The sequence below is a fragment of the Xiphophorus hellerii genome, chromosome 17 (genome assembly GCF_003331165.1).
Source record: "Xiphophorus hellerii strain 12219 chromosome 17, Xiphophorus_hellerii-4.1, whole genome shotgun sequence".
In the NCBI taxonomy this organism is placed as follows: Eukaryota; Metazoa; Chordata; class Actinopteri; order Cyprinodontiformes; family Poeciliidae; genus Xiphophorus; species Xiphophorus hellerii.
In genome coordinates, this window is record NC_045688.1 from 18,928,549 (window position 1) to 18,940,502 (window position 11,954).

The window sequence follows — 11,954 nt, forward strand, 5'->3', positions numbered from 1 at the left end:
AGAACGAAGCTCTTTGATTGGCTTGTTCGTGCCGGTAGGAGAGAGAGGATGGCTGAGCAGCGAGGAGGTGGGGGATGTAAAAAAAAAAAAAAAAAGATGGATAGAATAAAGTCAAATCTTAAACATGTATAAGTAAAATTATTAATTATTATTCTGAATTATTTTGATTATTATTACTTGTAGAATCCCCATTCGCTATAAATGCAGCTGCAAGCCTTTCAGAGTGACACTGAAATGTAACTTTTCGCCCTTAATACATCGACCCAGAGAGCAGCACCCACCCCATGAAACGGTGGTGGCAGCACTATGCTATGTACTCAACAAAAATCTCCAAGTATCAAATAATTGAGTTCAAGTTTGGTTGTTTAAAACATTTCTGATTTTGAGCTAAAGATGACCAAATGTAGCCAATTAAACAACAACAAAAGGTTTTCAAATAATCAACAAGCAGTAGTGTAAAGGTATATCTATATATTTATATGCAGTAGAAAATATTGTCAAGTTCCAACTTGCTTTGTTGTAAATTGTTGTGACGGCCCCAAGAACCTGCTGCCCTGGGCAGAGAGCCATATTGCTAACGACAAAATAAATATTTTTGCTAAAATGTGGCTAGTGCTGCCTCTTTTATTATTATTTTTTTTTACAACAGATATGAGACTTGTGTTCTTAGCTACTTTCTGGATATTTTTATTAAATTGTATTTTTTCCTCTTTAAAAACACGCATCATGTCCAGAGAAGAACCAGGATGTCTCCATGGCCGTTAGCAGGCAATAACAGCTCAAGCATCAGAGGCTCAGTAAAATCCGGAGCAGAACATTCTGACTCTGAGCATTTTCCTAAAACAACAGAGGGACGTTATTTACTATTTCCTCCCAGTTATGAACCTTTTCAAAAAAAATATCAAAGGTTTAACGGGGTTTAAACAAATCTTTCCACACTGACAACAATTCTCAGTGTCAGGTATGCACACAGCGGGCTGCTGCGTCATCTTTTTCCCGAAATCTCATTTAGCCGCGTACAAAAAGCCAAAAAAAATAAGGAAAAGGCTTGAATTTATGAGTTATGGGAAATACTGGTTTCTCGCTTCTGATTATGATTGATCAAGACTCAGACTCCAGATTTGGGAAGTATTTCTGTGACTCTACCTCTGCATCCCAGCAGGATTTCTTTCTCCTCTGTGTTTCTGCTTTTTTCCTGTTTCACTGGTAAATTCAAAGTGTTGCTTGATCAAAACTTCCTTCCTAATGTGATTCTTCAGTACAGCCTAAAATGTACTGGAAGTCAGCTGTCACTCCTAAAAGCATCTTAAAAGTGACTTAATAAAGTCAAATTATAAAGGAGAAACATGCATGGTGAAACGCTCCACACCTAAGTTTATCATCTCCAAGTTTACATAAAGATCTGGGTTTGAACCAGCAACCTTTATTTAAACGCCCACTTCTCCTGAAAACCTGACATTTTTAGCCTTTTTTTTGTCTGTCATGGCTGTTCCTGACGCTGACCTCACTGACAAAGGTTAGAAAACTGCTGGTCAACTCTGTGAAACTTGGCGCCCCCTGCTGGAAAGAGGTAGAACTGCGCTGTCATTTAGTTTAGTTTCTGTTTTCATACAAAGCCATGAAGTAAATTATAAAAGCCCATATATTATCACTAAGTGAACCACATTATATGGAGTAATTCCACACAGATGGATGGCTGAAAGTATTTATTTCTATTACTTATAATCATTTTCATTTACAGCTAATAAAAACATAACATTTAGAATTAGGATGTTATATCAGACCAATGAAAAGGACAATTTTTAAAAACAGAAATGTGGGGTTAATGAAGATTAATTTTCATACCTGGTTAACTTTCAAAAGATACTCTATGAGACTCATCGGGTTATATATGTTGTAAATTGCTGAATATGGCTGTAGATTCATTAATAAGGCATAAATTGCTGGGTTTTCTTCCCTGAAATGTCGGGTTCAGATAACAAAGTCAATGTTGTGCACTGATTTCCTTACAGGTGTATCTAGTCGAATTTTATCAGGGGAAAATACAAATCAAAGATATCGTTTAAAGATTTAAAGTTAAAATATTAACAGGAAATTATTAGTACTAGTCCAAAGCTGCAAATGACAGTCAATGATGATAAAAGCCTAGTCCAAAAAGGTTTCTGGCTCCTAAATTACAGGGGCCTGCAGAGTATAAAGTGGGACATACACAAACTGAAACAGAAATAAAAGGAAACAAGATTTTAATTTTGTCTTTTGTCTGAATCTCCCCACTGCTTCCTCCCTAACCTGCCTGCTGTGTTCCCTAGTCGCCATGATGTCGTTTGTTTATTAATATTCTCTAACAAACCTCTGAAACCAGTTTCAGAGCAACTGGATTTATGCTGAGAATAAATTACGCACAGCTGAACCCTGTTTACTCATTAGGTAACCTCTAAAGGCGATTGGTTGCAGTTTATTTGCAGTTATCAGACTAAGATGGTGCTTCGTACAAATGCAAACCCTACTTTTCAGGATTTTATTTGTAGAAAGAAACCATTATTATTGTAGATTATGCTGCAGAAGGAATTAACAGCAGGATACAAACACAAATTGATTCTGTCTGACCTGGAATGTCACCTATACTCTACTCTGCCAGACTTCGGTAATGAAGTTTAACGTGTTTATGGTGTGTCTGGTTGTTTTGATGTGTTGCACGAGGCTCGAGTAAAAACACGACAGTTTCATGTTTTTTCCCCCACCACTGAATGGTTCCTTCATTTTTAGGCCACCTGAAATGAAAAAAAGAGAAAACATCCTTTTCCTGAACACTGGAAATGAATATGATTCGAATCAACAATGAGAAAGAAAACACTGCCATCTACTGGATTGTATTTGGAAATGCATTCGGGCCCCTGTCCAATCAATGAGGTTTCAAAGTGATGCGTTCAAAAATGTAGGAAACCTGGTCATTTCTGACTTGTTAACCCTTTGTATGCCGTTTTTTTTTTTTTTTTTTTTTTTACATCAAAACAATGGTACCACTTATTCATTTCGTTATATTTGATTCTTTTTGGTGTTCATTCATTTTAAGCCTCTTGTACCTCTTGCCCCGTTTTCAAGTGAGGATCAAATAGGTCAAAAAACCTGTATTTCAAAATGATGGGCACTAAAAAAAACCCCCAACCTGTTTTAGCAAACCATCGGAGGATAAAGATGTTTATCTTTTTCTTCATCAGAATTTTGACGTTTTGCCATACTGCATACCTAAAAGAAAATTATGAAATTCTCTACTATTAGTAGAGACAATTGAGTTAAGTTTGTTATTGCTTTATATCTTCAATCTAAGCTCTGAAAGCCGTCGTTTACCAATATATTAAAGGGCTATTGCACAGTTTTCCAGTAAATCTGGACTCGTCTCTAGTTTAATACCCAAAATAACTTGACTGATTACATTTGATGGTTGTTGACTGGATTCTGTAAAACATAATTTGGCCCTTGTGCTTTTTGTGGATTTACGACAGCTTTTGATTTAGAAACATGGGACGCAGACCGATAATGCCTGGACTTAAATGTTCTGAATTTAGTAAGAGGGAAAATACCACAGGCATCATCTTAAAACAAAAATAGAAAATGTATTGTCAGACATTGTGTACTTTAAAAACTACAAAAACTACTGCTAAAAACGATTTAAAACTGCATCACACATGTTTCTTACAATTGCAACAATTAAAACCAGATGATAGTGACAAACTAAAAAAATTATTAAAAAAGACTGTGAAACAAGTTAACGTTAGAGAAGATGTAAATCAATGTCATTTGTAAAAGTTTGCGGACTTACAAACGTTGGAGTTCAAGTCGACACTCTACATTACGAGGTATATTTGAACTCAGCACGATACCTCAGCAACTGTCATGGCGTCTCCCTTGAAGGGGGCTTGGTACCAGAGACAGTAGCCTCTGTGAGCGCTTACTTTTCGTTCTCCTACTGTGAAGTAAAGCCTTTCTGAGGAGGTTTATTGGAGCGGCTGGTTACCATGGGGACCGTCCATGCGAAGGTAAACCGCTGTAGCTCTGTGAGTGAGAGTGGACTTACGTATAGTGACTTGACCTCTCTGCTCTGCTGTGGCCAGAGAGCTGAATGTTGCACCGCGGCACCACACCTTTAGCTAAACTATCGAGTTTAAGAAAACCAACAAAGAAGTCAATTTATGTCGCTTAATCTGTCCGAAGTTTTAAAGCCGCGTTCATTGCTGCAACGTGTATATAGTGATGCATTCACGGACTGTAAGACATTAAAAATGCAGAGCCCTTTCAGTCCTTCTTATAGCTATTGTTTATTTACTGAGAAAAACAATCATGGTCTCATTACTAAAGAAGCTAACTAAATTTAAAATTTATAGTCTTGTTTTATCGTACAATATCTAATATATCAGAGTTAACATAACTTATTTTTACTCACCTGAACGTCTCATATTGCCACAGTATATTCTGTAACCTTCAGTGATCACTGGACATTAACAACTCCTCTCTGCGCCCCGCCCAATTCTGTCTTCTTCATCTGCTGCCCCGTAAATGAGCATTACAGATCAATTTATTTCAAAAAGTCAATGTCATTTTGAAATAAAATACAAAGCACTCCTCAAAGAGTGGAGAATTTCTGTATTTTATTGGCTGTGTGTAGGTCTGTTAATCTGTATTAACAGATTGGCCTTAAAGCCAATAAAAATTCAAAACGAGTCGTTGCAAATTTCTTATGTTGTGTCTTAACACAAGAAATTTGACAGTTGTAACTTCTTTCCACAATTATTGCTGCTCTTTGCCCTGCTTCCTGCAACATTTTTCCTTTCAGTAAACTTTCCATTAAACCCTATGAACAACTAGTTCCTTAGCAATGGCCTTTTGTGGATCATGACTGTTTAACAACAGTTAAGTCGGCCATGTTACCTGTGATTGTAAGCCATAATTATCTAAATTAGCAGAAATATAGACATAAAATAGCTTTGTGTTTTAACGGATCTCTTTAAAGCCTGTCTTTTAAATTACTATTAACATCTCAATCATCTTCTAATTCATTGAGATCAGCCAATATATACGCCCATACAGTTAAAACCCAGCCCTAACACTAGCCACCAGACTCCACTGTGCAGAACTAGTCCACTAGTCATTTCTACAGAAAACATACTGATCTGTGTTTTAAGTCGCTCGGTCTCTGTGCAGAGTCTGGATCCGCTCCCGATGCATGGCCGTGATTTGGGCGTCAACCCCGATGACCTGATGGAGCCTCCAGAGCAGGAGTCCAAGCAGGAAATCCTGGAAAACAAAGATGTGAGTAGTGGTGTTTAGTTCTACTTTATGTGTTGAATCGCAGTTCCAACAGCGGTTCATTTGGTTCAGTAATGTTTCATTAAAATTGAATTTATGTTTTATAGCTGGAAATCATTCAACAATTTACATGGGAAATAGTTTTTCCAACTTTCAGAGTGGCCAGTGCTTTCCCACTGTCAGAATTCTCCAGACGTGATTTTTTAAAATGTATTTTTCATACCATGGCTTTGCTGCTGCAGACACCTTCTTTAGTTATGTGATTAATTCAAACATAACAAAGTTGTTTGGGTGACAAGATACAAAATATGTGAAATAGTGAATGAGATCAACAGACTACATTTGTATTCCAAGGGGAAATTTAATGTTCTCATAACTCCTAACATCCAAATCTCTTCAAAGAGTCGAATCTCCAGTACCAGTCAGTCTTGCAACAAATCTGAAGAAGCCTCTGACCCAAGACTGCTGCTGTGTGAAAGTTTCATGACTGTTATAATATGCTAATATGATAACATTTTTAAATCTCTACTGGCAGCATGGTTAGAAAGCCTGACAGAGAGACGTAAAGGTCTGGGATTTGATCCTTGCCCCATATTTAGCATATAGCTGTATTTAATCCATGTTGGACATCTTTTGCCAACATTGTGGTAGTACTAACATTTAAAAGTACCATCATCTTTTGTTAAAGGGATATGTTATCGTCCCTTTAACTGGCAACTCTGGAAAAGCAAACCTGGATGGAAAAACCCCACTGCCTCTCCAGAGTAGACTGGGATTATCTCAACATAGAACAGGAAAATGAAGCAAGCATCCTTTAAGCAACATGGACATCAGAACATTGATTCAAACTGTTTTTCAGTTTATTCGTAAAGAATTCAGGTTTTGTTGAAAATGTTATTGCACTCAAGCCAAAATACTTTGTTTCCGAATTGTGCCTTTATTATGTTGTGATTGCATCTGTTGGAATATCCAGAAGAAGAGTCCGGAGTACAAGATAAACCACTTTTTAGACCAACTCAGCTCTGTGGCTACATCTCTGAAAGTGTCTACAGACCCTATTTGTTGCAGTCAGAAAACATGTCCAATAGATAAATCCTGTTTGGTCACACAGGTGGTCGTCCAGCATGTAAACATCCAGGGATTGGGGAGAACCAAGGAGGATCTGCTTGGCTACGAGATCTCCGATGTATTCCATGCCAAGAACCTCATTGATGTATGCATTAGTTGCCTGACTGTGCTGCATATTAAGGTATTCTAACACCAATGTGAAGTGTGTAGCGTTCCGTAAGTGTGCCGGTCTTTTTCAGGTGATGAAGAGAGCTCACGTTGCCAGACTGAGGCTTCTCCGCCTCGGAGTGTTCAAAGAGGTGGAGGTTCTCATCGACACGTCGGAGGGTAACTGTTCATACTTAAAGGCGCACGCTGGTCCGATATGACCACACAGCTTAGCTGAAACGTCTTTGCGATTGGCTCTCCCTCAGGTAAAGACGCTCTGCCCAACGGTTTGGACGTCACCTTTGAAGTGACGGAGATCAAGAGGTTGACAGGAAGCTACAACACTATGGTTGGCAACAACGAAGGCAGCATGGTGAGACACACACCACTTACTTCACACAGCTGTTAAGGTACATACAGGCGGCCTGGATGAGAACTGAATGTGATGTGGCTGCAATGTAGCTCACCACCATCAGTGTGTGAATGGATGGGTGACTGAAGCCATTTGGGGTCCTTTGGACTGGAAAAATTACTATGCAAGTACAGGTCATGTATCATCTACCGTGTCCTTCAGGTTCTGGGGCTGAAGCTGCCCAACGTATTCGGCCGAGCTGAGAAAGTCACCTTCCAGTTCTCCTACGGGACAAAGGAGACTTCCTACGGCCTGTCGTTCTTCAAACCGCAACCTGGATACTTTGAACGCAAGTACGTGGCATCATTGTTCTCCTTTAGGTTCCATTAGGCGTTTATACCTGTTGGGTTCCCGAATGTTATGTGGTTTTAAAAGTTGATACTCCTTTTACTTTGGTTTGTGGTCTTTTCAAAGGTGCAGTTTTTCTCATATTAAGTGTCCTTTATTTCAGCTTCACTCTGAACTTGTATAAAGTCACGGGTCAGTTTCCGTGGAGCTCCTTAAAAGAGACTGACAGAGGCCTGTCTGCAGAATTAAATGTAAGTTTTTTGGGTTTTTAAGTCTGAACCCTGTAGACTTAAGTTCTGATGTGCCTGTTTGCCTCGTCTTTGCAGTTTCCACTTGGCGTGACCAGCCACACACTGAAGTGGGAGGGAGTGTGGAGGGAGCTGGGCTGCCTGGCACGCAGCGCCTCCTTCGCAGTGCGAGAGGAAAGCGGCCACTCGCTGAAATCTGCCCTTTCGGTAATGCCAGAAAACTCTGTTTCTTTTAACCAATAATGTATAAAAGTTAAGGGAAATCTTAAGTTTTAAGCAGTTTTCTGTACAGTTAAATCCCTATTGGTTTCATTGCAGCACTCTATGTCCATCGACTCGAGGAATTCTGCTATCTTTCCAAACAGGGGTGCCTTGCTTCGCATCAACCAGGTCTGTATGTAAAAAGTGTGTTGCCATGTTTGTTGGTATATTAAAAATCATATGTTATTTGGGTGTAAACATGAGTAAGAAGAGATTTTGAAGAACATCATGTCTTTTAAGTGAGTAATATTTATTGCCTTTGATGCACTCCTGTTTTGAACAGTGAGTGTGTATTGGGATCAGAGGTGTGTTCTGTCAGAATACACAACGTCTGCTGTGACTTGACCGTCTGGAAACTAAATATCAGTTCTCTGAGTTCTTTTCACGTAATCAAGTAATTATAAGCTGAACTGATCAAAAAGTAGGTTAGGCTGTAAGTTTAAGTTTCCAGCTTCTGACGTGTGGAGGTGAGTGAGTCTTTATCACTTCAGACAGCATAGCAGAGCTAAGTAATGTTATTTGGTCACAATATTAAAGGTACAGTTGCATTAGTCCTGTATCAATTAGGCATATGATGTGCATTGCTTGTGGTGTAGATTTATTTTACATTTACAAGCTGTTTGTGGTAGCTAACTTTTATCTAGTTATTTATGTTACAGTGTCACATTCATAGATGGGCAAGAGAGCAAGATTTTCCCATGGTATTGTGTCCTCCTATGCCACTGAAACTAAAATGGGGGGAACTGATGGGTAGCCTACCATATATAACTTCAAAACCTAAAGAACCATAAAGGAGAAAATCAGAAAATGGACACATAACAAAATATAATGGTTAATTTAAAAAGTGTGGATTCTGAAGCTAACAGATTCCCAAAATGAAAACATTCTGTTATGTGTTCCTCTACATGTTGAAGAGGTTTAAGAGAAAAGAAAAGCAGGACTTTAAGTTAATTAATTTGCTAATAATTGGTCAGTTTTAGCATCAATCATCAAATCATGGCGTATTTCCCTCCTTTTCCATTTTTACACCTCCAATTTTAAGCTAGCTTACCTTCCAGTTGCTATTCAGATTTTTCTTAGCTAGCTTACACCAGCTTTTCATTTAAGCTTTACCTTCTGAAAAATGTGACTTTTTCAGCTCATAGATGGATTTGTGTTCTTGCAAAGGGAATTCTCAGAGCTGTTGGTTTTAATTTGTGAAACAAAACCACTCATAAAATCCAGGAAATGGCGACATCCAGAAAGGTAAGCTAGCTAGATTTTTGTTAGCCTTAATCTTTAAATGTGTGCACCAAATGAGGTTTCTTTATTATCGAAGAAGTATGAAATGGTTTTTTCCTAAAAACCAGAGGAAAAGCCACTGTTATCTTTAGAGTTTCTTAAAGGTAGATGGAAAATACTCTCTGTATTAAAAATGTTGTCTTTAAAGTTCCCTTGGTTTGTATCGCTAACATGACCAGCATGGTTCTAATTCTCTGTCTGTTGGTGTTTTTGCCCGGCAGGAGCTGGCTGGATACACCGGGGGAGACGCCAGCTTTTTGAAAGAGGATTTTGAGCTTCAGCTAAACCGAAAGCTTTTCTGGGATTCTGTACGAAGGAAATTACTAATTTTTCAACTTTACATCATAGCTCTGACTTATTGGTATAATTTAACGTTTTGCTTTGTCAAGCTAACCACTAGAGGGCAACAAAGCTTTGTTCTTTATTCCTGAATGTGTTTTTCAGCAGAATTAAAAATAACTACAATTTGTGTCCTGTCAGGTTTTGTCTGCCTCTCTGTGGGGGGGAATGCTTTATCCCATCGGAGGACAGCCGTCCTGCATCGCTGACAGGTATACCAGTTGTTAAAAACTAATCAAACCGAAATTTGAGAGAAGTCTGAATTATTTTTGTTTTCAGATTATTCAGTTGGTAATCTGACTTTTTTGTTTTGCTTGCTGAATATATGCAGCTGTTCAAGCTGACATGTTTTATGAAAGTATTGTGGCCTGCCGGCTTTTGTCCAGGTTCTACCTTGGCGGTCCCACCAGTGTCCGGGGCTTTGGAATGTACAGCATCGGGCCACAGAGTGAAGGTAAAACGAACGGGGCCTGATATGACCAGTGGAGTTTAGGTTTAAGCAGAGTGCTGATGTGTTGCGTTTGTGCGCTTTGGGTTTCAGGTGACTATCTGGGTGGGGAGGCATACTGGGCAGGCGGTGTGCACCTCTACACCCCTCTACCATTCAGGCCTGGCAAGGGAGGCTTCGGCGACCTTTTCAGAATGCACTTTTTTCTCAACGCAGGCAACTTGTGCAACCTTAACTACGGTGGGTGGAAAGATGACAGACTCAGCTTCTGCTTTGCTCAGATAATGAAGTTGTTCCAAGTCTTTTGTGTCCGTTTGTTATCTCTCATGTTTGCTGGGCTTCTAATCTCAACAATGAGCTCCATCTGACTAGAGAGAGACTCACTTTACATTTGTTAAAGTGAGTCTGAAACCTTTCACATTTTGTCTCCGTCTGTTTCTGTTGTTTCTGTGTTGCTATTGATCAACACAGTTGGCAGCTTTGTCAATATATTTAAGTTCCAGCAGAGCTGTCACTTCACCGTCGATCAGCCATGTCTCAGTTAGGAACAACCATCTGAAGACTACTGAACAATCCCACTAGGTCACATCTGCACGTGTACAGACACCAATAGTCACCTCACTGTTGCCAACTTTGCAACTTTGTTGCCATATTTGACAACTTTTCAGTCAAAGAAAATTGGGATCGATCAAAATCGGACTTGGTAGTCAGCCAGAAACCTGATCGGTGCACCACTAGAGCAGACTATGAATTATTTTTCTTCCACTTCACAATTCTGAACCTTAGTGCAAGGCGGTGAGGCTGGTCTCTCCCTAGAGTACATGTGTGAGGAAGGTTTGCCTGTGCTGTGCGGTGACATGGTCTCTGTGTCCTGTGCAGGCGAAGGCCCCCAGGCTCACCTCCAGAGGCTGGCTGAGTGCATCCGCTGGTCGTACGGGGCCGGCATCGTGCTGCGGCTCGGGAACATCGCCCGGCTGGAGCTGAACTACTGCGTACCCATGGGAGTTCAGAGTGGAGACAGGTGGGAGAATGACCCGAGCAGTAGCCGCTCCTGTTGTCCTGTTTCTGCTGAAACATCACAGAACATTTTTTCCTCTCTCTCTCCTAGGATATGTGACGGCGTCCAGTTCGGAGCAGGAATTCGCTTCCTGTGATTTCTCGTTGCATCCGCCCCTCACCTCCACCCCCGCCTGTCTTGCAAAGTTTGATGTGAATAGAGAGAGCGTCTTTGTCATGTTGCACCTGTAACTTGTTTGGGAGTGTAAAAACAGTAGCATGGGCTCACGCTGTGGAAAAATAAGCCACGCCCCCCTCTGTGCCATGGTTTCCTGTGTCCACAAGCGGCTGCTGGAAACTACCAGCACCATGCAACGTCAACTCAGCTGAGTTAAAAGTAAAACGGGGGACATGAATCATGTTGTGTTTTGCTTGGTAATTTGCACCTCTGGTATTTTGTGTTCCGTTTGGTGAGGTAAAAGTTTCTGGCAAATATTAAATAGATTGTTGGCAGGTTGCCTCGTTGGTTTCTTACTCAGGACTACAGTTTGTTCCTGACGCTGAACATCAGGATCCTCCATCTGGTTCACTCATCCTGCTGACCAGCTGCAGGAGAACCTGGAGAAAATCAGCTCTGATTTCTTCACAACAACAATGTAGGTCAGACACTGAAGATGAGAGGTGGAATGTCACCATAGCAACATTCACCAGTGGTGTTTTTACCCCCACTTCTCTTTTTGATGTTAAAATGTTAATTAATAAATACTAGCTGCTCCCTTGAATTATTTCTGCTGTCTTCAGTTTACTGGTAGATTTATGCGTTGACCTAATCAGTTCCATTTTCACTCTGCCAGTTCCAACGTCCATCTTTCCATCAAATCTGACCAGCTTTCCAAGTCCCAGCTTTACACAAGCATCCCCAAATCAGATTTTTATTGAAAGGGTTAAAGCCCCCATGTTTCACTAATAAAACTCTCTGAGGGAGAATGAGGGGAACATTATCATATTTAGTGAGGCACTATTAGATCTGGGGCCACTCTGTAATTAGTTGAGGCTCCACTGTAGAAAATTTACAAGTGTTTTATCAGCTCATAGGCCAAGGAGTTCAGTCAGTAACGCAAATCAATAACTGATAAGGTCTGCAGGCTGGAGCTGATTTAAT

General features: G+C 40.1%; 1 protein-coding gene across 1 annotated transcript; it reads left to right on the forward strand.

The window, feature by feature from the left end:
- The first annotated feature begins 3,865 nt into the window (after positions 1-3,865).
- On the forward strand, positions 3,866-11,574 carry samm50l (sorting and assembly machinery component 50 homolog, like). The gene is made up of 15 exons (XM_032589249.1): positions 3,866-4,037; positions 5,200-5,307; positions 6,416-6,517; positions 6,612-6,699; positions 6,786-6,892; positions 7,094-7,224; positions 7,383-7,470; positions 7,546-7,674; positions 7,786-7,857; positions 9,231-9,317; positions 9,490-9,560; positions 9,735-9,802; positions 9,890-10,036; positions 10,676-10,817; positions 10,905-11,574. The coding sequence occupies exons 1-15, from the start codon at positions 4,017-4,019 to the stop codon at positions 10,948-10,950; spliced, it is 1,407 nt and encodes a 468-aa protein (XP_032445140.1). The 5' UTR covers positions 3,866-4,016; the 3' UTR covers positions 10,951-11,574.
- Positions 11,575-11,954: the final 380 nt, after the last annotated feature.